The following is a 24,797-nucleotide window of genomic DNA, read 5'->3' as shown; positions in this document are numbered from 1 at the left end:
TGTGCTTTTTATGTTAACTCAAGTGAACTACACGCCCATTTTGCACTCGTGTATTGTGCTGTGTCATACTGTATGTGTTATTGAGGTTAAAAGGAAAAGATAAATGACAAACTTTATCTATGCTATCAAATGAAAAACAAACAGTGTACTTGTTAATGAATGACTATAATAAACCTGGGTGTAAGAGTGGCAGCTCGTTCAAATGAAGGCACAGTCCCTGTGAAAGACTGTACAGAAAACAAAATAAATGAGTAATGTGTTTTCAAAACTTTGTTGCCTGGTGTATTTATTAAAACTTACATTTTTCACAAGCTCTTGATTTTTAGTGTTCAATATGCATCAAGCAGTTCATAAACTATCCAGTATTTCTTTCTTTATTTTTATTTATTTATTTATTTTTTTGCTTTCCAGGGAACACAAAGGGAAATTTTTAGCAGAATGCTCAAGCTGCTCACATAAGTGCTTGGGTGCTTTCAGTGCAAGTTGATATAAATAAAAACATTTAACTTCAAACCAGACTTCAGACGTATTCTGCAGTCAGGAGCAAACTATTATTTACAGTACAAGCCTTGTAAGTGACCTGAGGGCAAAAAACAAACAAAAAACAGAAACAAAATAATCGTTAATTGTAATCGAGGTAAAAAGTTCAATTAATCGAGATTTAGATTTTAGGACATAATTGCCCAGCCCTACTCTCCACCGATTGTGCTGATCAAAAGCACTATGGGAAACAACTTGCTGACGACACAGCTTAATGCTCATTGATTTAAACAGCTGTGATGCATTCACAGCTCTGTGAACATTGAATTCCTGAAGCACAGAGAAGGTCCTTTTCCTGGAACACACAGAAGAAGCCTTGAAGTTGAAGGTTCGGCTGTCTGTGCAGACAATCCTTATTCTCTGGAACATGCAGACGGAAGGATCTTTAGATTCTGGCGTCAGTGCAGATCCGGGCAGTCTGGAACACGCAGATCTGGAGGATCTCTGATGAGAGGATTTGGAAGTTGGTGCAGAAGATGTTTTGAAGATGGGGGCTAAGCTTGTCGTCGTTGTCTCCTTTGAAGTTTTCAATTCTTTGTCTCAGAGACAAGCCTTTTAATCTCTTCCGAAAAGGAGGGAAATGCCAATTGGCACCTTTCAGATCCAGTGTTTTGATTGGCTGATGCTGTCAGAGGTGGCCACTGGATGGCCCCTCCCTTGCATGAGGTTCATTTGCATAGCTTCATATTTAGAACAAAAATGTCTTTAAGGTTTTTCTATGCATAATTCACTCTCCAAACCAATTTCAGATTAACCTAAGCAAATATAAAGACCAAACATTGAGTTATATTGAACTTCTACCTATGCATTCATGTATACCTTAATTGGTAAGTTTGTATATTTTGCATGTACACAAACAACACTCATTAAGTATATACAGCTCTGTTAATAGAAATGGGGAAGATTTGCTCCATTTTGTCCATTGTGTGTCCATTTTGTGTTCTTTGTGGCTTCAAGCCACATGGCAAACCTGTTTGGTGTCAGTTCACAGTTGGAGTCAGTTCACACCTCAGGTCTTAAGCCCGGAACACACCAAGCTGACGTTGACGAACTAGTGGCGACGAACCAGACTGCGGGGTTGCACGTCCTGCACGTCCGTTCTGCGCCTGTGTAAGATGAAATGCCATTCTGTACCAGCAGGTGGCAGTAACTAAGTAGGATAGGAGGACAGTCACATACTTAAGAAATACCTTAAGTTTTTCCTTCCGTCATACACGCGATGGGCCCAGTCTATCTCAATATCATGACTCCTCAGCGAAGGAATCCACTTGGAAAGATTAGCTCTGAGGAACCCAGCTGCATCAGAGCCTTTCGCCCCCGTTATTTCCACGTTATTTCTCCTGCAGTCTTCAATGTCCATCATTTTTTCGGTGAGTTGTTCCAGCTGATTTCTTAAGTTTGAGACTGTGAACGCAACTGCTTGAACGGAATCGACCATGTCACGTGTCTGTTTTGCCACGTTGGCAAGCTTTTCAACTCCTGCTTTTAGTTCTTTAACAGAATCGTTGGTCGTTTGTATATCCAAATGTAGCTCACTGTCCTGGGGTTAGTACAGAGTCTATTGCTTCTCTTACTGTCGAAGCCACAACCGAATTGAGAGTACTTTGTTGATCTTAGAGCGCTAGCATGATACCATTAGCGTCGAGATCCTCTCTGGAGATGGTGGCGTATTTTAATTTTTTCTTTATTGGCGATTGTTCAGCCTCTCTTTTCTGACTGTCCTACTCATAGTGCGCTAGGTGAAGACTGGTTCAGAATTTACTGACAGGATATATACAGTTTTTGGCAAAATGAGATGAGCAAAGGACTACGCATGCATTGCTGCTGAAGGGTCACGTGATCTACTTAGTTACTTGTTATGGAAAGTAATGCGTTACGTTACTTTTGTGTTACTTTTTCTCACCTGGACTGGGCTCGCATATTTGTTTTTTAATTAAAAAAAATAAATAAATCATTTTTTTTGTCAAATGTAAAGGTCCTTTTATGCCAAAAGTGAAATGAAACCTTTGATTTAAATCCTTACATTGCTTCTCACACATTTCAGTATTGTACATATCCTATGAATTCTCTTAAATTGACTATTCAGAAGATTTTTCTTTAAATGTAGGATGAAACTCTGACCATTTCTGTCCGTAGGTTTTCTATTCAGATCTGTGACCAATTTATCATTATCTTTTATTATGAGTAAGCCAAGGAAATTAACCTGACACTCTTCATAGTCAATGGTAAATTTAAGATGTTCACTACTATGATTAAAAAATTGTTGGAACTCAAATAGTGCATTTTCAGAGCCACACCATATAAGAAAAATGTCATCAATATAGCAATGCCACCGATAAATATTGGGTACAATATTAGTACAAAATTAGTGCACGAAAATAGAGCACTTTAAGTACATTATAGAAATGTACTTTTTTTCATCTGGGGCTGCCCATTGCTGTTCCTTTAATTTCATAAGCTAATTTATACAATCAATAGTATAAAACAATCACGTAAAAAGGCATCAATAGCCTGTTTACCACCATCATGTGGAATATTAGTGTGTATCAAGACCCAGACCCTATGCTCTAGACACAACAAAAACTGGAGAGCACACAGCCAAGGGAATAACCCCAAAGTGATGCGCTAATGCACCAGCATGTCGCCAACCCTAAACATGAGTCATGACAGAACAAATTGACAGGACCATGATACGTGTAATCTTGGACTTAAGGCACTATTACTTATTAATTTCTCTCCCTGATTCAACTCTCTGTGTAATTGATAAGCAGCATCATTGCAGCAAATAGAGTAAAAGAGGGGGGAAAGACAGTACTGTTTTATTGCTTTTTATTAGTAGTGTTTTATTATATGAAATATAAAATTATCATGTGTCTGTCATAAACATATGATATTAAGTGCTTCTGATCAGGTATGGCCTGATCAGCTCTTTGGTGACCTCTCATTTTTTTCTTCTGGTTTACCAGGGCACTCCAAGAATCCACCATGCTGCTTCTCAGTAAGGCTGCCAATGACACGCAACATTCAAGTAGTGCCTGGTGAAAATAATAATATGTTGCTGACATCCATAAGGATACTTTTTTGCAATACTGGCAAAAAAAAAAAAAAAAAAGGGTCTGTATCAGACCTGATACCAATACTGAGTATCCCTGATCAAGCCATCCCTAATTTGGATGTATTTGGAGTTTAGGTCAAACTATTTTGAAGTTGTAATTTTTGTCCTTTTTTAATGACATTTTGGCCAGTATGTAGTTCTGTCACTGACTCATTTCCTGATTACACACAAATTATTTTATATAGCAAAATGTTTTTAATATCTTGACCGGTATAGTCTCAATATAATATAATCAAAACTTGATAAAGAAACAACAAAAGCTGTGATCCAAAAAAGTAAGTCTTACAGAAAACAGTGAAAATCGAAGACACCTGGTTCATTACACTTGGCATATGGACTCAAAGAATCAAAATTCATCTTTTCTCCACCCAGTTCAGTCTTTACCCATCCTGATGAAGGTCCATACAGATGATCTCATCTGCCTTTATCTCCTCAGCAGCCAACACAGCATGTTCAAAGGTGCCTGACAGGTAAACAGCATTTGAGTTATATATGAAGTCATCGATACTTCATGGGCAATATTTGAAGATATGGTCCTACATAAAAGAAAGAGAAAAATTACATATCCCTGTATTAAGTTTATTTGGTAGTGTTAAAATAACTATGGGTATGAAGCTATTGCATATTGTAGCTTCTTCTGGAAACTCATTTTTACTAGTTGACTAGTCATCAAAAAAGTAGTCAATTGATTGTGGGGTCAATTTTGTCATCTATTACTAGTCAAAACTAACAAAACACATTGACTGTTGTCAGAAAAAAACATAGTCTCGGATCGTTGCCTAAACATCTGATCCATATGGCACGCTTAACTGGAAACACTTTAGGATTTTCAAAGTCGTCATTTGGTTGGTTGAATTCTATAGGATGTCCGGGAGACGTGTGTGTCGCGTTCTTTAATGGTCGGCCTAGAAACAAATGTTGTGATGCCACACCCCCTCGTGGAAGAAGAATGCCATCATGCAAAGATACCAGTCCCAAGCAATTAAGATCTCTGAGGGGGTAATTGAGATTCTGGTTGAGGGCTGAAAACAAAAGGAATGGTAACATTGAGGTCACTCAGGGGGAAGTCACTTCAATGGAAGTCACACAAAGGTGAGCAGGTATAGAGTAGGCACTCATAGAAGCATTGATCACTCTATGACAGGATCTCCCAGGACATGGATAAATTGACCACTTTTTAAAATGAAAGTAATAAAAACATATTAAAAAGTTGAATTAAAACAAACTTAAATGGGAATGATTTACATTTATGCATTTAGAGAACAATAGAGAAACAATAGAGAAACATAAGCAATTCACACAGAACCAACAATATTCATAGTGTACAACGCCATATTTATTAAAAAGCTAGACTAGGAAACAAGCTAGTGAAATGCAAAGAAGAGTAAGCTTTTTTTTCTTTTTTTTTGTATGTCTAAAATCATAGTAATCGAAAAACAATTGGTGAAAAGTCCCTGGATGACCTACTACTTCCACAGAGATTCTGAAGTGTGCATTCGATGGACACTTTAATATCTCATGAGGCCACAGGAGAGGATTTATGAATGCCAGTGAAGTGACACAACTGATGCTGGTAGGTCACATGGACAGTAACAACATGTCAGATGTAGTACGTCCGAATTAAATTTATACCACCCATATTCATACTATATAGAACATACTCTTTTAATGGTTGTGAAGTAAATTCAAACTCAAATGTAATACCTACTCAGACAGTATGCGATTTCGGACACACCACACTCTTCTCCTATTTATTTTAACCTCTATTAAGTACCATAAATACCACTTTCTCGTGGCATGCAGATTCTCCAAATGTCCGCCCAACTTTTTCATTATTTCACTATTTCAAAAAAAAAATTAAAAAAAAAATAAAAAATATTATCAAGTTACTTAATATCATCATATCACTTCATTATATCACAGACCACATACAGACACTCCCAGCTCTGTTAATAACTGAAACTCACACAGAGTTTGGAAAGTTTTTAATTCCTCTTTTAATATTATTAAATACTTTTTAATGCATATTACCCAAGTACATAAATAGGCTATATAGTAATGATAGATCTACTCCTACAAGCTCAGACATTTGTTGATGTATTTAATACGCCATTTTATTTTAAATAGTAAGATGGTTACTTTGTGGTCCCTCTGAGGAAATACAACTATTTGCATATTCAAAAGACACAAATGTGTATGTCAAGAACTATGAATGGACACTTGCTTTGGTGTTGCCACCCCTCAGAGTCCTCATGCAACCCCTTTGCCACCCTATAAATAATTTATAGAACCACCTCTGTGTGTAATTGATAAGCAAAGTATTTGTAAAGTGCAACATTTATGATAAAAATGACAGTACGGCTTTATTGCTTCAGTAAGTGTTTTATTATATGAAATACTATGTTGTTATGTATGTGTCATAAACATTTGTGTCCTGAAATTAAGTGCTATTGATTAGGTGTGCCCTTTTATGATAAATGGATAAAAAAGGGCAGTTTGGACCTGGATCGTGACCTCTGATATGGGAGGTTTACCAGGGCACTGTTTCTCCATTCCAGTCCAAGAATCCACCGTTCTGCTTCTCAGTAAGGCTGCCAATGACACGCAGCATCCCCTCCACACTTTCTTTTGGTTCAAGTGGTGCCTGATGAAAACATAAATGTAGCTCAGTAACTTGCAAAATAAAAATATAGTGCAAGCAGCAATTACAGGCCAAACATAACAATAATAATTAAATCATAATTCATTTTATTCATGGGCGTCTTTCACGACACTCAAGGACAAATAATACGATACATGAATATACACAAATAATACACAAAGCTATATCAATCAGAATAAGCTAATCTAAAAGAGTTTTAATACGTGATTAAAAAATTGAAAGACTAGAACTATTACGCATATCTTGAGGAGCAGTACAACTAAAAGCTCTACATCCCATGGTAGTCAAACGTACAGATGGTATAACTAGAGACATAAAAGCAGAAGATAATGCAGAAGCATGAAGATATACCAATGTGACACACTTTGTAACACTGAATGGATTTGTGTGGTCGGAGCACTCTCAGTGGTGAAATAAGGAAAACAAGTTCGAGTAGATTTACTATTATTTACAACTTATTTACAGATAAAAAAGTTATTTATTCTGGAAAATAGTGCTAAACACCAAATATCCAATAAAAATCCAGTATTTTTGTGAGGCTTTATCTGAAGATGATCTGAGCCATATTTGGTAAAGATTGGATAAACTTTTACGAAGAGAAGTTAAAAAAAAAAAAAAAAGGTATGCAAATCTCTTCAAAATGGCCCATGTCAAGCATGAGTTTAGATCTAATTAAAGATCAAAATTTGGAATATATATAGTGCTGTCACAGCCTCATTCCCTGATTGGTGTGCTCATTATCAAACTAGATGATAAAAAAAATAAGATAAAGTTGAACAGTTTATACAAACATGATCAAAATTACATCGAATGAAGTTTTATTTAACAAAATTCAGGAGGAGCACGTTCAGGTAATCAACCAATCAGTGCAAGAGGAAGCCGGTATATAAAGCCGTCTCTCACCTATCCCACGACAAGTTTCACAGCATCCCTTTACCACCCCATCACTTCACTCTTGGCTGGTTTCTATCTTGGGGTACTCTGGATTCAAATTTGGAGCTCAGAGCCCTCCCGCGGACAGCACGCCAAATATGCATAGATTTATCTGATTTCATGAATGTGTAAACTCGTAAATCTTAGATTGAAAGCCAGAACATCAAGCATTAATCCAAAGTTGTAATTTAAAATCTGTAATGTAATGCAGGGGAAAAAAAAAAAAGTAGGTTAAATCGCGTGCACAATTTACCAATTCGTTCCCTCAATTTATAAATCATGCACAAACTGAACTGTTCGTGATGCTAAATAGTTTCAGACTGGTGATAAAACCGAAAATGAATCTGTGTACCAAATTTCACAACATTTACCATGCAGATCTAAGGTTTGCCATACACTCCAAAAAAGATTCAGTGGGATTCTATATAGAACCCTAGGGTTCTTAATTGTAATGAATCCTTTATGGATCTATACAAGGAGTAATGTCTTAGATAATTGCAAACTGTCCTGTTTAACAGCTTATTCCTATGTTTACGAGCTGCTTAATCCATAAAATGTAAGTACAATTAAAAATTAATTAAAACTAAATAAAATGGTCCATGGTGGGAACCCCTAGAAAGTTATATATAGAACCTTTTCTTCTAAGAGTGTAGACTCCAGACATGTTCATCATCCTGTATTTGTAAGCTCACTTTGAAAATCATTTTGTCATGTTAAAATATAACAGAATTTACACTGTTGTTAATAAATATACACTGACCTTTTCTCCACCTAGTTCAGTCTTCACCCATCCTGGATGAAGGGCCATGCAGAGGATCTCATCCGCCTTTAACTCCTCAGCAGTCAACGCAGACAGCATGTTCAAAGCTGCCTGATAGATAAACAGAGTTTGAGTTATACATCAGCTCATGCCATCAATTCTTCATAGGGACTGCTTTTAATCCAGTTTATCTAGTGTCGAAGCAGGACTTCGGTGTACCTTGCTCACGCAATATGGCAACACTGGGAACTGTTCATACATGGAAGGCATTGTGGCAAGAGATCCTCCAAGAGTGGAGATGTTGATGACAGCTGCTTTATTACAGGACATGCCTGGTGTCCCGCTGGCTTTGGCTGCTGTTCGTAGATAAGGTAGGTACTCCTACATGAATGAGAGAGAGAAAGAATTACATATCTCTGCATTAAAAGTTTATTTGACACATATTCAATGAGGGTAGCGGATTGCCAGGTCAATGTTGTGATCCATTACTAGTGTCAGAACAAACGACTAGTCAGTGCAACCTGCAGAAACCACAATAACAAACTACTGTGCAACAAATTGGTAGCTTGTTTAAACAAAGATACAGCAGTGTCTTTTATGGCTTTTATTTTGGTACAATGCCATGAACCTGACAAACTCTGGCACATCCAGTGACTAGTTCTTTCCCAGAAGCACTTATTTAAATATTTAACCCATAATACTTATTTAACCCATGTCCCAGTGGCAAACAGTGAAAGCCTCAGCCTAAAGGTTTGCACCAACATAATTTTCAATGGACAAACTATTGTTTCACATCTCATAATGTTTTGTACATTACCCTAGTGATTAGTAAGGGTCCTATCACGTTGGTGTTGAAGGTGTTCTTCATGTCCTCAACACTGCTGGTCTGAGCGGTGCCAGTTGCCACGATTGCAGCATTATTCACAAGAAGGTTCAAACCGTTCTTTCCCAGTAGAGAACCCACTTTCTTGGCAGACTCTTCGATACTGCTTGGATCATCAGCATCTAAAAGTAACAAGAAAACAGCAAAGTGACCCTAGTGAAAAATAAATATACTAAAATCTATTTGAAATACATTTATTTTATGCTAAGTGTACTACAATTGCATTTACATTTTCATGTACTTAATGTAAATACCCTGCAATTGTACTTTTAGTATATAATATTTTTGTGTTGAGGTCAACTAAAGAAATATACTTAAGTATATTTGATTATGCTAAAGTGGAACTATTGCATGTATACTTTAGTACAAGTATATGTATCTTGCATTCAAATTATACAGTGATCATACTATCCTTACAAATAGTGATATTAAACACATTTTATGCTTAATATTTAGAAATAAATAAATAAATAAATGTAAATATGCATTGTGCATTGTGCAATAAAGAAGAACTGCAAATAAAGTTTAATTAAAATATTTATGTCAGTATGTCACATTTGAAGCGGATCAAAACCATTCAACCTTCAAATGCTGACTACTGTATATTAATGGGTTTTTAGTTAGTGTGAAATGGCCTATTTTAAATACATTTTGGTAGGGTTTTTTTTTTTTTCACTAGGGCAGAATCTGCATCCATTGCCTCTGACATGTTTTCTCACCGTCACGTACTTAACTCGGAAACTCTTAAGGAAATCCAGTTACCTAAACTCATAATTATGAGTTGTGCTGATATTCATGTGCATTTTAAATACATTCTTTCTGACATGACTTGAAAACACTGTAACTACTGAAGCTACACCTTAACCCTCACTGGCCTGCCCCAACGTCCTACTATAGTTTGAACCACAATGATTGATATGTTTTGAACACGCCATAAAGCCAATGCCATCACACTCACCAACAATCGGTTTTGCTGTACTTTTGCTAAACAACCGAACTTGCTGAAGTGCACACTATTGAGAATCTGTCTTGCAGATTTTGGCACATTTGTCAGAAGGAAACTTTAGAGTCTAGAAAATCTGAGAATGATCAAATTATTTTTAGATGATGCTATATAATTTTTTAGATGAGACTTTCTTTTTGTGCACACCACTGAAAACATGAGGTATGAACTGAAACATCTAGTTTGTTTCTGCTAATTGGCTGTAAGGGCAGAATTTTCAAACCCAACTTTTGCCTACAGCTCAACCTGCTGAAAATTCCAGCTAAAACCAGCCTAAGCTGGTTGACTGGTCTTAGCTGGTTTAAGCTTGAAGTAGCTGGTTTTAGCTTGTCTCCCAGACTGGCTTATCTGGTCAAGCTGGTCTCCCAGCCTGGGTTAGCAGGTGTTCAGCTGGTTTAAGTTGGTCAAAAGTCAAAACCCCTCTAAAACCAGCTATGACCAGGCTGGGAGACCAGCTAAAACCAGCCTGACCAGCTTAGGCTAGTTTTAGCTGGATTTTGCAGGAGAAATTTGCAAATAAAATGATTTCATTTGTTACATTTTTACTTCAGTCATTTTTGTTGAATACTATGTTGACCTGTTATGATTAAATGTACAATTCAGTGAACAGCATTTGAGTTCTACTTGTTTAGTATAAAAAATAGTATTGTCCTAGATAAAAGTTTACAGGAAATGTGTTTTGAGTTGCAAAAAAAAAAAAAAAATATTAAAATAAGTTTTATCATTATGATCTTTACCTTTTTTAATAATTTGCTCACACTTTTAAAGGGGCTCTATGTAAGATTTTTACTTTAATAAAGCATAAAAATACCCCAGTATGTTTGCAGATATTTAGGAAACATGCCAAGCTCACCTACTTGTTTCTCAGAAAAACAATGCTACAGCCAGATATTCTACTTTGAAAATGTGCGTTCCATGTTGGAATGTCTGTTTTTGTTTTGGTCTGTGCGAAACCTCGTGCTGCAGTTTATCCAATAGTATTTCGACATCACAGGTTGCTAGTTGGCGGAAAACACCGCGCATTACAACCATGGAAACCAGGAAACGAACTGGGTCAGAGAATCAGGCAATAACGTCAGCTGCGCGTTCCCGCTCGCTTCTCTGTCAAGGTGAAGTGACACACACCCGCGCGGGCAGGCTCGCTCTCTCTCGTCTCATTCGCTCCGATAAGTAGTGCTTGTATTGCGCATAATTTTAGTCATTCCCGCAGGTTTCGCGGACACACCAAAAGCGCGCGCACCAGGAGCGGACAATCCACGAACAGAGACAGAAGTCAAACAGAGTCACAAGTAAAGTACCAAAATGAGTGGCTTACTGAGCTTAAACTGTCAAATACATACAAAAGTATGTCAAAACCAGCGGCACAGGCAATCTTGGCGAGTACACAGATAAACACTGTCAGTTTTTAATCGTTAAATAGCTAAGAAAGTAAACTCATGTTGTGTGTAACAGTATTGGGTCCGTTGAACACCGTTCATAAACTTTTAAAGGGACAGCAGTCCAATATTCCTGCTGCTGTCTGTCATGTTAATCAAAGAACAAAAGACAAAGAAAATCACTTTCTTCTCTTGACTGAATACGTTTTATAACTTTAATGGTAAGAATTATTTGCAATAAAGACTACAGAAATTAAGGTAACCAATGCAAAATAACACAATGTGTTATTTTACATTTGATTACTTTAATTACTGTTATATTTCTTACCTGAATAAAAACCCAGTTAACCTGAAAAACTTAGTTTCATAGCTCTTTATTCTATTGCATTTATTTGAGCTGTTTATATTTTATTACTGTCTTTTACTTGTTTGTTTGTTTGTTTTTTTTGTATGAAAATAAAACTAAAAGTAAAATAAAAGTAGATTTTTTCGTTTGTATATGTTGTCATTTATAGTTCTTAGAAAGAAAATCGGAATCGGCAAAAAAATAGGGATTGGCTGATCACCAGGCCTGGACTGGTAATCTGGCATACCGGGCAAATGCCCGGTGGGCCGACGCACTTGAGGGCGGGGCCGCTATATGATATGATTTTTTTTAATAAACATAAAATTGGCCAACGACCGGCCCATAAAGCAGGGACAGCGGCCCATTGGTTCATTTTCCATACTGACACTGGGCTGGCCCAATCACATCTCTTAACAGACTCCAGCCCGTCCCCTCTGTTTCGCCAGAACAGTGCAAGGGGGGTGCGGAGAAGTTGCGGGCAAAAAAATAAAAAAATTTAGAGGCTGATGCCTCAACGTGCAAACATTACTGGCATGTTTAGTGCGGTTACTGTAGCTTCAGTTTCCAAACCTACAGTACCTGACGTGCAAAAACAGGTGAACATAGAAGAACATGGAGGAGACACCTGTAAGGCAGAGGAGCAGCAGGTGTCTGACAGTGAAGCCAATGAGGGACAGAGTAAGCAGGAGAGTATAATAGAAACGGTAAGCAGGGTAGTTACATGATTAACAGCGAGGGACTCATGATGCGACGACGACGACGATGATGCTTAAATGAATGAATATTATAAGACAACATAATCGTCGTCGTTATTATAAAGTCAGACTGTCACCTACTGCACTGGTCACTCAGTCAGCTAAAGTCAAATAGCACAGCAAAAGTTATTTTGCACTGTTTTTTGTAGTTAGCAGTGCCCTTGTAGCTATCAGAGTTCACTTATGCAGTAACGGCCCTTCTCATAGAAAAACCTGAAATGATGCAATTTGATTTTTCAAAAAAAAAAATTCAGGTTATTATTATAATGTAATATTACTGATGATGTGTTTATTTCACAACGAGACTATAGGTGTCTATTTATAGCTGTTAGTCGTGATGATGGTCTACTAGATCTCACTTTTCAGCTATAAAAAGTTATGTTTTGTAGCTCTTGTACCCTATTGCTCTGGTATGAACACTTGGTTGTTTATGGCAAGTGAATAACATGAATATCATTTTATTTGGACGTTTTTTGTGAGTAATTTGGTAGTATAGTTTTCTTTTTCATTGTTTTTAATGGGGAGCATCTAAACAATGAGAGGTAAATGTTTGACACTTAAACAGGGGTTTGTGCTCTTTAAAACAAAGTATATTTGTAATTGTAAATTATAGTTTTTCTGCTGTCTGTTTCATTGAAAAAAAAAAAAAAAAAAAAAAAAAATCTTTATAGAATTATCAGTATTCTACATCCACGTTCTAAGGATTAACTAGCTTTTATATCATGGAGCACATTGTCCATCTAGAAATCCTACTCTTACTAAGTGTATTTTTAATAACTCTACCAATTAATTGTAATACTCTGGTGGGTGGTGTCCGACCGATTGTGGTGGGCCGGTCTGAGCAAAAATGCCAGGGCCATTTTTTTGTCCCAGTCCAGCCCTGCTGATCACACCAACAAAAAATCAGAATCGCCGAAGAAAATTGCAATTGGTGCATCTCTACTAAAAAGCCTCTGAATCCATCTAAATATCTCTATGAACAACAGCATATCAAAAGAGATAATTTACAGTGTTTAAGTCTTACAGTGTTTAAGCTTACAGCTTACAGTGTTTAAGTTTCCTCAGCTTTCATTGTCGATTGCGCTCCCTATAGAGCAGGGATGGACAACTCCGGTCCTGGAGGGCCAGTGTCCTGCAGAGTTTATCTCCATCCCTGATAAAAACTCACTTGCCTATAACTTTCTACTAATCCTAAAGACCTTGATTAGCTGGTTCAGGTGTGTTTGATTAGGGTTGGAGCTAAACTCTGCTGGACACTAGCCCTCCAGGACCGGAGTTGTCCATCCCTGCTATAGAGGGTATGCATCGACGTCACTTTCCCGCGCGCTCCCTCAGTTGGACATGAGGCTGACTCCAGCTCCTTATTCGCCAGCTCCTATCCGTTCCACCTTAAAAATGTCGGGTGGTTGTTAACCCTTCCCCCTCAGTGCTATTGGTTGTATTTTTTTAAAGGAACAGTTGCACCAAAAATGGCATGCTTCAGACAGCAGTTAACATTGAACAGTAAAAATATAGTTCTGTAAAAATGTATTGTTTGTTTCAATAAATGATGCATGTGACTAATTCAGGCAGAGTTCTTTTCTTTAAGCTCTATGCCTTACTCAATGTCTTTTTCAACATGGAAAAAGCAAATATTGTTTTCAGCTGTGATGTAATGGTTTTGTCATTTTAGATCTTTCTTGGAATTTATCCATTACTGTAAAAGATTAAAGAGATATATACATTATTTAACTTTCGCATGACATCTTGTATTACCGCAATTTCTGATGTGCTGTTGAAGAAACGTGCCCTACACTCTAAAAAATGCTGGGTCAAAAACAACCCAAGTTGGGTTAAATATGGACAAACCCAGCAGGTTGGGTTAAAGGGCACCTATTATGCCCTCTTTCACAAGATGTAATATAAGTCTCTGGTCTGGTCAAGTTTCAGCTTAAAATACCCCACAAATTTGCCCCTATTTTGTGGTGAGCAAAAACATGCCTTTTTCTATATTGCTATATTGCTGGCTAAAAAAAATAAATCCAAAATTGGTTGAAAAATGGATGGGTGAAAACAACCCAATCCCTGGGTTTGTCCATATTTAACCCAGCATTTTTTAGAGTGTAGTCAACTGTATTCTGACAAAGCATATTGGGCATGTCATAATTTTGTTATTTCAAAGGTTCTCAAAAAAAGGAGCATGTAGAGAGCAACAGTCATTCACTCTCTAATGAAATCCTGCATTAGAACACTTTCTGATGTTTTATTATGGAAATATGACCCAGAGAAAATGCCCTCCAAAGCATCTGTATGTGCCGACACAGCGTAGTGGGCATCACAACTTAAATATTTTACGAGTTCTCAAAAAAATAAAAATAAATAAATAATAATAATAATAACTCACAATTCATTATCAAATGAAATCCTGCATAAAAACATTTTATAATGTTTTGCTATAAAAATATGAAGCTCAGAACCCGGCCCACCTAGGTAACTGTAGGTTGACATTATATTAATGGAGTGCTAACTTACATTATTTGAAAGTTTAAAAAAAAAGCCAATGTAGAGTATTACATGAAATTATTCTCAAAGGAAATCTCTAATTACAACATTTTTGTATGTGTTGTTATATACATACAGATGCTTTGGAGGGCATTTTCTCTGGGTCATATTTCCAAAATAAAACATCAGAAAATGTTCTAATGCAGGATCTCGTTAGAGAGTGAATGACTGTTGCTCTCTACGTGTTCCTTTTTTTGAGAACCTTTGAAATAACAAAATTATGACATGCCCAATATGCTTTGTATGCACATAAAGTTGCTTTGGAGGGCATTTTCTCTGGGTCATATTTCTAAAATAAAACATCAGAAAATGTTCTAATGCAGGATTTCGTTAGAGAGTGAATGACTGTTGCCCTCTACGTGCTCCTTTTTTTGAGAACCTTTGAAATAACAAAATTATGACATGCCCAATATGCTTTATATGCACATAAAGTTGCTTTAGAGGGCATTTTCTCTGGGTCATATTTCCATAATAAAACATCAGAAAATGTTCTAATGCAGGATTTCGTTAGAGAGTGAATGACTGTTGCTCTCTACATGCTCCTTTTTTTGAGAACCTTTGAAATAACAAAATTATGACATGCCCAATATGCTTTATATGCACATAAAGTTGCTTTAGAGGGCATTTTCTCTGGGTCATATTTCCATAATAAAACATCAGAAAATGTTCTAATGCAGGATTTCGTTAGAGAGTGAATGACTGTTGCTCTCTACATGCTCCTTTTTTGAGAACCTTTGAAATAACAAAATTATGACATGCCCAATATGCTTTATATGCACATAAAGTTGCTTTAGAGGGCATTTTCTCTGGGTCATATTTCCATAATAAAACATCAGAAAATGTTCTAATGCAGGATTTCGTTAGAGAGTGAATGACTGTTGCCCTCTACGTGCTCCTTTTTTTGAGAACCTTTGAAATAACAAAATTATGACATGCCCAATATGCTTTGTATGCACATAAAGTTGCTTTGGAGGGCATTTTCTCTGGGTCATATTTCTAAAATAAAACATCAGAAAATGTTCTAATGCAGGATTTCTTTAGAGAGTGAATTACTGTTGCCCTCTACGTGCTCCTTTTTTTGAGAACCTTTGAAATAACAAAATTATGACATGCCCAATATGCTTTATATGCACATAAAGTTGCTTTGGAGGGCATTTTCTCTGGGTCATATTTCTAAAATAAAACATCAGAAAGTGTTATAATGCAGGATTTTGTTAGAGAGTGAATTACTGTTGCCCTCTACGTGCTCCTTTTTTTGATAACCTTTGAAATAACAAAATTGTGACCAGTCACGGAAAGTAGGGACACAAGTCGGTTCTGGGTCTGTGAAAAAACCCTCTGTGATGGTGTATATCAAACATACAGAAAAAACAGCAATACTGTGAAATATTATTACAATTTCAAATAATGGTATTATATACTTTAAAATATAGCCTAATGTATTTCTGTGATGCAAAGTGTCTGAACAATTATGTTACCTCTGTGGCATTTCATATAGGCTTTTAGCTTAAAAGCATGCACATTTGGAGAAATACTGATGGATTCTCATATGTTTATGTCAATTTTCTATACAGAGGAGTAATATTTATTCAATATTTTTGTCATCACTATGAGTGCTGGATTCTGTGTTTTCAATTCATACTTGCAGCTGGAGGGCGCTCTGTGCACATTTAGTCCACAAATTCATCCAAAGAACAGGAACCAGGAACTAATGGCATGTCTTCTAGAGGTTGCTAACCATGGCTTTAACATACAGATCAACACTTTTCAAGACAATAAATACACGATTGAGATGATGTATACATGTATTGACTGAATTTGCCTCTGAATAGTGCTCCCTCCGTGGGCGTGGCCGCATTAGCGGGTAATGAGCTGAATCACGGCCTTCTGACATGGCTCTCTTTTCATACAGATTACATAAACACAGAATGTTTGTTTTTGATTTGACTTACACGATTTAAAACCTGACATTTCAACGTGTCTTTAGACATAAAGTGTAATTTTTTTGTGATTAGTATTCACTAAGTTACAGTTCATTTTCTGAGAACTATCAGATTGGGCTTCGTTCAGAGGGAGACACGCATCATGTTAGTTTTCTTTATTTTACAAAAAGCACAACTTTTTGTTTTTACTCTAAGTGTACACAAATAAAAGAAGACATTCTATAGTTTCAATTGATATATTACTTATGTCTCTATGACAAAAAATGACGGAGTATTTTAAGTCTGTTTTGCTGCAACGTGCACAATAAGTAGCCACGCTTCCCTCGGAGGGCGGTTACAATAACAAAAGAAACAAAAGCCGGCTATCCAGTATGGAAATACTCACAGACAATGACACGCCCCTACTGCATGCTAGAATCTCCGAAAAACAAGCCGATTTCAACCTCAAAATGTATGCTTTTAAATATACCAAAACTGCTATCTCAAACATGGAGAGGCTTCTTCGTGATCTCAACTAACAGATTCTGCAAAAAAAAATCACCAATTTTGAAAAAACAACACTTCTTTCTCATTTTGCTCGATAGTTGTGCTGCCGACTTGTGTCCCTGGTTTCCGTGACGGGTCACAATTATGACATGCCCAATATGCTTTGTCAGAATACAGTTGACTAGGGCACGTTTCTTCAACAGCACATCAGAAATTGCGGTAATACAAGATTTCATGCGAAAGTTAAATAATGTATATATCTCTTTAATCTCTTACAGTAATGGATAAATTCCAAGAAAGGTCTAAAATGACAAAACCATTACATCACAGCTGCAAACAATATTTCCTTTTTCCATTCATACAGGGTATGTTGAAAAAGACATTGAGTAAGGCATAGAGCTTAAAGAAAAGAACTCTGCCTGAATTAGTCACATGCATCATTTATTGAAACAAACAATACATTTTTACAGAACTATATATTTTTACCATTCAGGGCCCTATCTTGCACCCAGCGCAATTGACTTTGTACACCGACGCATGTGTCATTCCTATTTTGCACCCGCGCAAAGCGCGCTTTTCCCTCCACAGAAGCACGTCGCTAAACTAGTGAATGAACTTGCGCTCCCTGGGCGGTTCAGCGCAAAAAAAAGGGTTTGTTCAGGCGCATTGCCCGCGCATTGCTATTTTAAGGAGCTGAAAATAGACTGCGCCATAGACCAACTCAAACCTGGTCTAAAGTCAATGGCGCAATATTTTTTTGTTAGAGCGCGTTGGTAGAAACTGCGCCTCTGGGCGCGTCCACAGTGCGCATTGACTTTGCTTATTACACACAGGGATGCGCATCACACAAACATGCCAAATATTAAAAACAAAAGGATTACAGTGTAAAAGAATATTATTGTGTACATAAATATAAAAATGTAATGATGAATAGTCATTGCGTGTATTAGAATTAGGCTACCTATTTTCAATTCAGCCTATTACTACTTATAATGATGAACGAAATTGGCTAATTAATTGAACAATCGTGCCAATACACACACACACATATATTAACTGACTCATCGCGTGTACGCCATGTAAATAGCAATCCGCCATGGCGCGAGCGCATCTCGCTCTTAAAGGGAATGGGAGATGACACTCTGATTGGTTTATTTCACGTTACGCCCAAACCACACCTATGAATAATGAAGCTACTTCAGACCAACCCATTTTAGATTTGCGCCGGGCGCAAGAGCCATTTATCCCGCAGGGAAAATAGCAACAGCGCCGAGACCCGCCCACAAAGTTACTTGCGCTTCGCGCTTTGACACTTGCGTTTCAGATCGTTAAAATAGGGCCCTCAATGTTAACTGCTTGTCTGAAGCATGCCATTTTTGGTGCAACTGTTCCTTTAAAAAAATACAACCAAGTTAACAACCACCCGACATTTTTAAGGTGGAACGGATAGTTCGGCGAATAAGGAGCTAAAGTCAGCCTCGTCAGCTGGACTGAGTGGCAAAAGAACCTGCTGCGTGACTGGATTTAACAGGGGAAACTGCGAAAACGTGAGTAAAACAAACGATTACACTAAAGGTTGGAATTGAATGTGTTCTTTACAACTTGTCAAATAAACCTAATCCATGGATATTGACATGCAGCCTGGAGTCGTGTTTCCTGACATTTATATGTGCCTGATTTCGACGGCGGGGAAATACATAAAGCAAATCTGCCTGTGAATATTTTATATAAGTACAATATCAGTAGGTTTAAATCCGCTTAATCACTTCTATCAATGTTATATCATCATATTGTTCAGCCCTAAAACATATATAGTTTTATAGTGTAGTTTTTGTCAGTGTTGTTTATTGAAAAACACCCAATTATGCAGAATATAAGATGGAAAATATTTAATTTATGAGTTGTCAAACTAATATATAACAATACAATACGGTATGGTTTTTACCTCAAAATCCAACAATTTGACACAAAATGATAACTGCAAATCCATGTTTCTCTGCCTGGAGTCCAGCTGTTTCTGTGAATTGCAGTGATCCATTTGTTTTTTTCCCTGTTGCTTTCGGCAGTTTTTAAATATATACCTCAGGGTTTGTATCAAAGCTATTTGTACAGTCAATCACAAAGCTTTTTCCCGTTTTGGATGTGTTTTGTGTGTTTTTCGCGATATTCACGCTGAAAACCAATGCTGCCGCTCAAGGGGCTCGCACACCGGATGCGAAGCTCAGCGCCGCGACATGTCTTTCAAATTCGAACGCATTGTTTTATATTGTTTTATAGTCGTAGCTGGGCGCCGCGGACAGGCGCCGAATGGCGCTGCCGGTGTGCGTAAGTTACACTCATAGAAAACAATGCCTTCGAATTTTAAAGACGTGGCGAGGCGCTCAGCTTCGCATCCGGTGTGCGAGCCCCTTCAGTCTTTTGCCACTCAGTGGCCGTGACCGCAGTTGTAACGGTCAACGGTGACGTCATGTGCATACCCTCTATTGTTGCTGGCAACCATATGCTGTAAAAGCTGGCAACCCGCGTCTTTGAACGAGGGGGCGGGCCAAACAATATTTTGAATTTGGACTGCAGTACCTATTTTGAACACTGGGTGTCATTATTACATAGACCTTTAATATCAGGTAGGCTATTGTTTAATTCAATAGCACTTTTCACAATTTTGCATGGTTGCAAACAGATATACACACATACATATAGAAAGAAGTTACATAAATAAATATTTGTAATTATGACAAATAAAGAAAACAACATATAGTCAGTTTGAAATGGTGAAAGAAATTCACGTACCTGATCAGAAGTTTTATTACATTTGTGTATTCCTAATGCACTTCAATGCACCTACTGTAATACACTTTTCCAATTAATTTTACTTTAATGGCCCATATTTGCACTTTGAAATATGGACTGCAGCCCTTTGGGCTATCAAAATATTATGAATTATTGAATTAATTAATTAAATGTATTAAACTGATCCTGAGCAAAAAAAACAAACAAACAAAAAAAAAAAAAATGCAGAAAGTTAAAATGTCATATAAATCCAGAAACGTTTACTGCATGAAAAGTAAATCATTTTAATTTATATGTCACATATAAATCCGCAGCTTAATGCAAGACCGCCAAATCATTTAATTGCGTTTTTGTCAGGAGCAGTTGTGGTGCATTGAGAGTTGAAGCGCACAGAGACAATCAGCAGAGGAATGTTACGGATGATTATATTTCATCCGCACACACAGAAACACAAGCAGTTCTGCACGTTCACATTTTTTCACAATTGTTTTAGTGCACGCACAAGAATAAAACTAATGTGCCGGTTTATGCAATTGGTTCATGTTGTGTTAATGACAGATAATGTCAGGTAAAAGGGAAGCAAAACATTCTTGATATTTATTTTCACGCACCACCTGTCTATATTAATAATTTTGTTGGCGATTCACAGACTTTTAATCCATATAATTTGTGCTGTCATTAAAGGGATAGTTCACCCAAAAATGAAATTTGATGTGTATCTGCTTACCCCCAGAGCATCCAAGATGTAGGTGTCTTTGTTTCTTCAGTAGAACACAAATTATGATTTTCAACTGCAACCGCTGCCGTCTGTCAGTGGTATAATGCAAGTCAGCGGGAACTTGGACTATAAGAGTAAATAAAACACGACAGACAAATCCAAATTAAACCCTGCGGCTCGTGACGACACATTGATGTCTTAAGACACGAAACGATCGGTTTGTGCGAGAAACCGAACAGTATTTATTTAATATTTATAGTATCATTTTTTACCTCTAATACACCACTATGTCCAACGGCATTCATCACTCGATTCGTGAGGTCTGATCGCGCTATGACAGCGGCAGTGATGTCTCGCTCTCATTGAAGTATATGCGCGAGACATCACTGCCGCTGACAGAGCGCGATCAGACCTCATGAATCGAGTGATGAACGGAGTTGGACATAGTGGTGTTTTAGAGGTAAAAAATGATATAAATACTGTTCGGTTTCTCGCACAAACCGATCGTTTCGTGTCTTAAGACATCAATGTGTCGTCACGAGCCGCAGGGTTTAATTTGGATTTGTCTGTCGTGTTTTATTTACTCTTATAGTCCAAGTTCCCACTGACTTGCATTATACCACTGACAGACGGCAGCGGTTGCAGTTGAAAATCATCATTTGTGCGCTGGGGGTAAGCAGATACACATCAAATTTTCATTTTTGGGTGAACTAACCCTTTAATAATGTCTGTATAGCTGTACTTGTAACAGTATAGAGAGAACACAAAGTAACACCAGTTTAGCATAGTCTATATATATGTGGTGGCGCAACAGGTAAGCCGAGTGCTCTTGCGCGACAGTGGTCCGCGTGACCCGGGTTCGATTCCAGCCTGTACTGGTTCCTAAATTCAATATATATATAAATCAGTTCCCATTGTCTCACTGGATAAGTTACTGGTATACTGGAGCTGTCTGTAAAAGGCATATTCTAAATCTATAACTTTATTTATAAAGATTACTTTATTGTAGCCTATTTGAAGCACACTATAATGATGCCATTAGCACACTACAAGTTAACTTGGAATGCCATTGCAATGTGTTTGTTATCAGTATAATATTAATATATGTTCAACACTCTTACAATGTAATTAAATTGCAATTCTAATGTCACCAAAATACATTTGAAGTTTATGCGGAGTGAATTCTGCATTTCAAAAGCTAAATACAAGAGTATATTTAAAGTGTACTTAAGTATACTTGGAATAGTTCCACTTTAGCACAAACAAGTATATTTAATACAACTTTAGTTGAACTTCAGCACTGCTTTTGGACAACTAAAATGCATTTAGTACAAAATTAGTTGTTCCAATTTAGCAGACTTTAAGTATAACAACTTATAGCATGCCACAAATACATTTAGTTATACTAAAGTACTTCCAAAAAAATTGTGCTTAAGTATACTATTTTTTCACTATTCTGCTATAAAAATATGAATCTCAAAATTAATTTCCACTGAAAATATCAAATGCACAAGAAGGACACATGAACATTTACCAAGACGTATGATTGTAATCACACTTGGATGCTTTTTCGCCAGCTCTCTCAATTCCTTAAAAAAAGATATACATAATTAAACAATTAATGCACATTTGGATATCTCCTGGTATTCATGTTAGCTATATTTAAAACTCACCTTAGATTTTGGCCCATCTGGGTCACGGCAGGTAGCAAAAATATGACGTTTTGGACAAGAATCCTCAGAGAGTTGCTTAACAGTTTCTAAGCCCAAGCCCCTGTTGGCTCCTGTGATCAAGATATTGCATGCTTTCACTGCTGCCATATTCAGTCAGTCTGCTTTCTGTCTGTCTGTAAAAGGTGTTTTATATGTGAAACCAAGAGAAATCGACGCTCCTACATTATGTAATATATGCTGAGTCATAGTGCGATTGAGGACAGAAAGGTCGCCTCCCCCATATTCAAGAGCCACCCCGTCCCTTTAATGACAGCCTTTCACCAGGCTCCTTGTGTGAGAGAGGAGGGGTGTTACAATATATTCGGTTCCTGAAATATTGAAATATTCTGTTCCACTGGGTGGCGCTTACGCGAATATTCATGATCCTTCTATTGTGGGCGTGTCCTTGAGACAACGCGCAAGTGAATGGAACTGAAAATATTAGTACACGCTCCTCAAATCGCATCGGTTTAATGGATTATTTCGAAAAGGTAATAAAATATTCAGTGTTAAGCAACAGTTCACATGTTCAAAGCAATGCATAGTTTGTGTAATATGATAAATCGTCAGAGCTATTTTGCCTGATTGAGTACAGGCATTCAGATAAACAGTTAACGTAATGATACATCAGAGCAAACATGAGCGAATAACCTTGTTTTACGCTGATGTGTTTTCTGTTTAGCTTTTTTATTTGTGAGACTTTAAAAAGTTTTTGAATAGTTTGATTAGTTTGCTTCCTTTGTTGTAATTCTGTGACTACAGGCTACTGCATACTGTTGACAACATGAAACAAACCTCTACAAATGTATCTGTGGCCTAATAAAAAGACTTGGGTAAAGTTGGTTTTATATTCGCACATTCGGACATCCGTATTCAATAGCCTTGTTAATCACACTACATTGGACATTCAGTGGACAGTCACAAGTAAATATGCCATTAAAACAATACTTGCCTATTTTGATCGACTGTGAAAAATGTTCTAAGTTGACAATGGTTGTTAATATCATGTAGCTGCTTAAAATGCGCAAACATTAATTTATTGCACATTTATTGGAAAGTCTGAATTTATCAGAAGTCTGAATGTGCGAATATAAAACCAACTTTACCAAAGTAATAAAAAGCTATAGCCTGGTGTGAATATTCTGTCATCCTTAATTTACTGATTATTTTGATATTTTCAGTGTTTATCAAATAATTCCTGTTTTCTCATATTTTACTGGATTTTACTGGACACATTTCAGGGTTTTGTGCTGCAATATTCTGCCTTGTCAAACTTTAAAGGTGCCCTAGAATCAGAATTTGAATTTACCTCGGCATAGTTGAATAACAAGAGTTCAGTACATGGAAAAGACATACATTGAGTTTCAAACCCCATTGTTTCCTCCTTCTTATGTAAATCACATTTGTTTAAAAGACTTGCGGAAAACACTCGGATCTCAACATAACACCGACTGTTACGTAACAGTCGGGATCATTAATATGTATGACCCCAATATTTGCATAATGCCAGCCCATTCGACGCATTAGACAAGGAAAGGCAGTATTAACGGCTGGATCTCTGCACAGACAAGGTAAGCAAGCAAGAACAACGGCGAAAAATGGCAGATGGAGCAATAATAACTGACATGATCCATGATATCATGATATTTTTAGTGATATTTGTAAATTGTCTTTCTAAATGTTTCATTAGCATGTTGCTAATACTGTTAAATGTGATTAAAGTTACCATCGTTTCTTACTGTATTCACGGAGGCGAGAGTCGTTGCTATTTTCATTTTTAAACACAACTTCATTCTTTATAAATCTCTCCAACAGTGTGTAATGTTAGCTTTAGCCACAGAGCATAGCCTCAAACTCACACAGAATCAAACATAACCATCTAAATAAATACTTTACTCACATAATTCGAAGCATGCATACAGCATGCATGACGAACATCTTGTAAAGATCCATTTGAGGGTTATATTAGCCGTGTGAACTTTGTTTATGCGATGTATATATAGTCGAGAGCTCGTGGGGCAGAGGGAGCGCATCTCTTAAAGGGGCCGTGCTGAAAAAATCAGTGCATAGTTAATGATGCCCCAAAATAGGCAGTTAAAAAAATGAATTTAAAAAAATCTATGGGGTATTTTGAGCTGAAACTTCACAGACACATTCAGGGGACACCTAGGACTTATATTACATCTTGTAAAAAAACATTTTAGGGCATCTTTAAATAAAACTAAACTAAACTA

At 37.0% G+C, this 24,797-nt stretch overlaps 1 protein-coding gene across 1 annotated transcript; it reads right to left on the bottom strand.

Annotated features, from left to right (window-relative positions):
• Positions 1 to 6,021: 6,021 nt before the first annotated feature.
• Positions 6,022 to 22,820, bottom strand: LOC125254631 (C-factor-like). The gene is made up of 6 exons (XM_048169361.1): positions 22,525 to 22,820; positions 22,386 to 22,440; positions 8,828 to 9,015; positions 8,230 to 8,391; positions 8,011 to 8,121; positions 6,022 to 6,299 (listed from the first exon to the last, which is right to left on the bottom strand). Exons 1-6 carry the CDS (start codon positions 22,669 to 22,671, stop codon positions 6,186 to 6,188), a joined length of 777 nt encoding a protein of 258 aa, XP_048025318.1. The 5' UTR covers positions 22,672 to 22,820; the 3' UTR covers positions 6,022 to 6,185.
• Positions 22,821 to 24,797: the final 1,977 nt, after the last annotated feature.

The sequence above is a fragment of the Megalobrama amblycephala genome, linkage group LG1 (assembly GCF_018812025.1).
Source record: "Megalobrama amblycephala isolate DHTTF-2021 linkage group LG1, ASM1881202v1, whole genome shotgun sequence".
NCBI classification, from domain to species: Eukaryota; Metazoa; Chordata; class Actinopteri; order Cypriniformes; family Xenocyprididae; genus Megalobrama; species Megalobrama amblycephala.
Note: the sequence above shows the minus strand (reverse complement) of the source record. Positions and strands in the feature narration are given on the sequence as shown.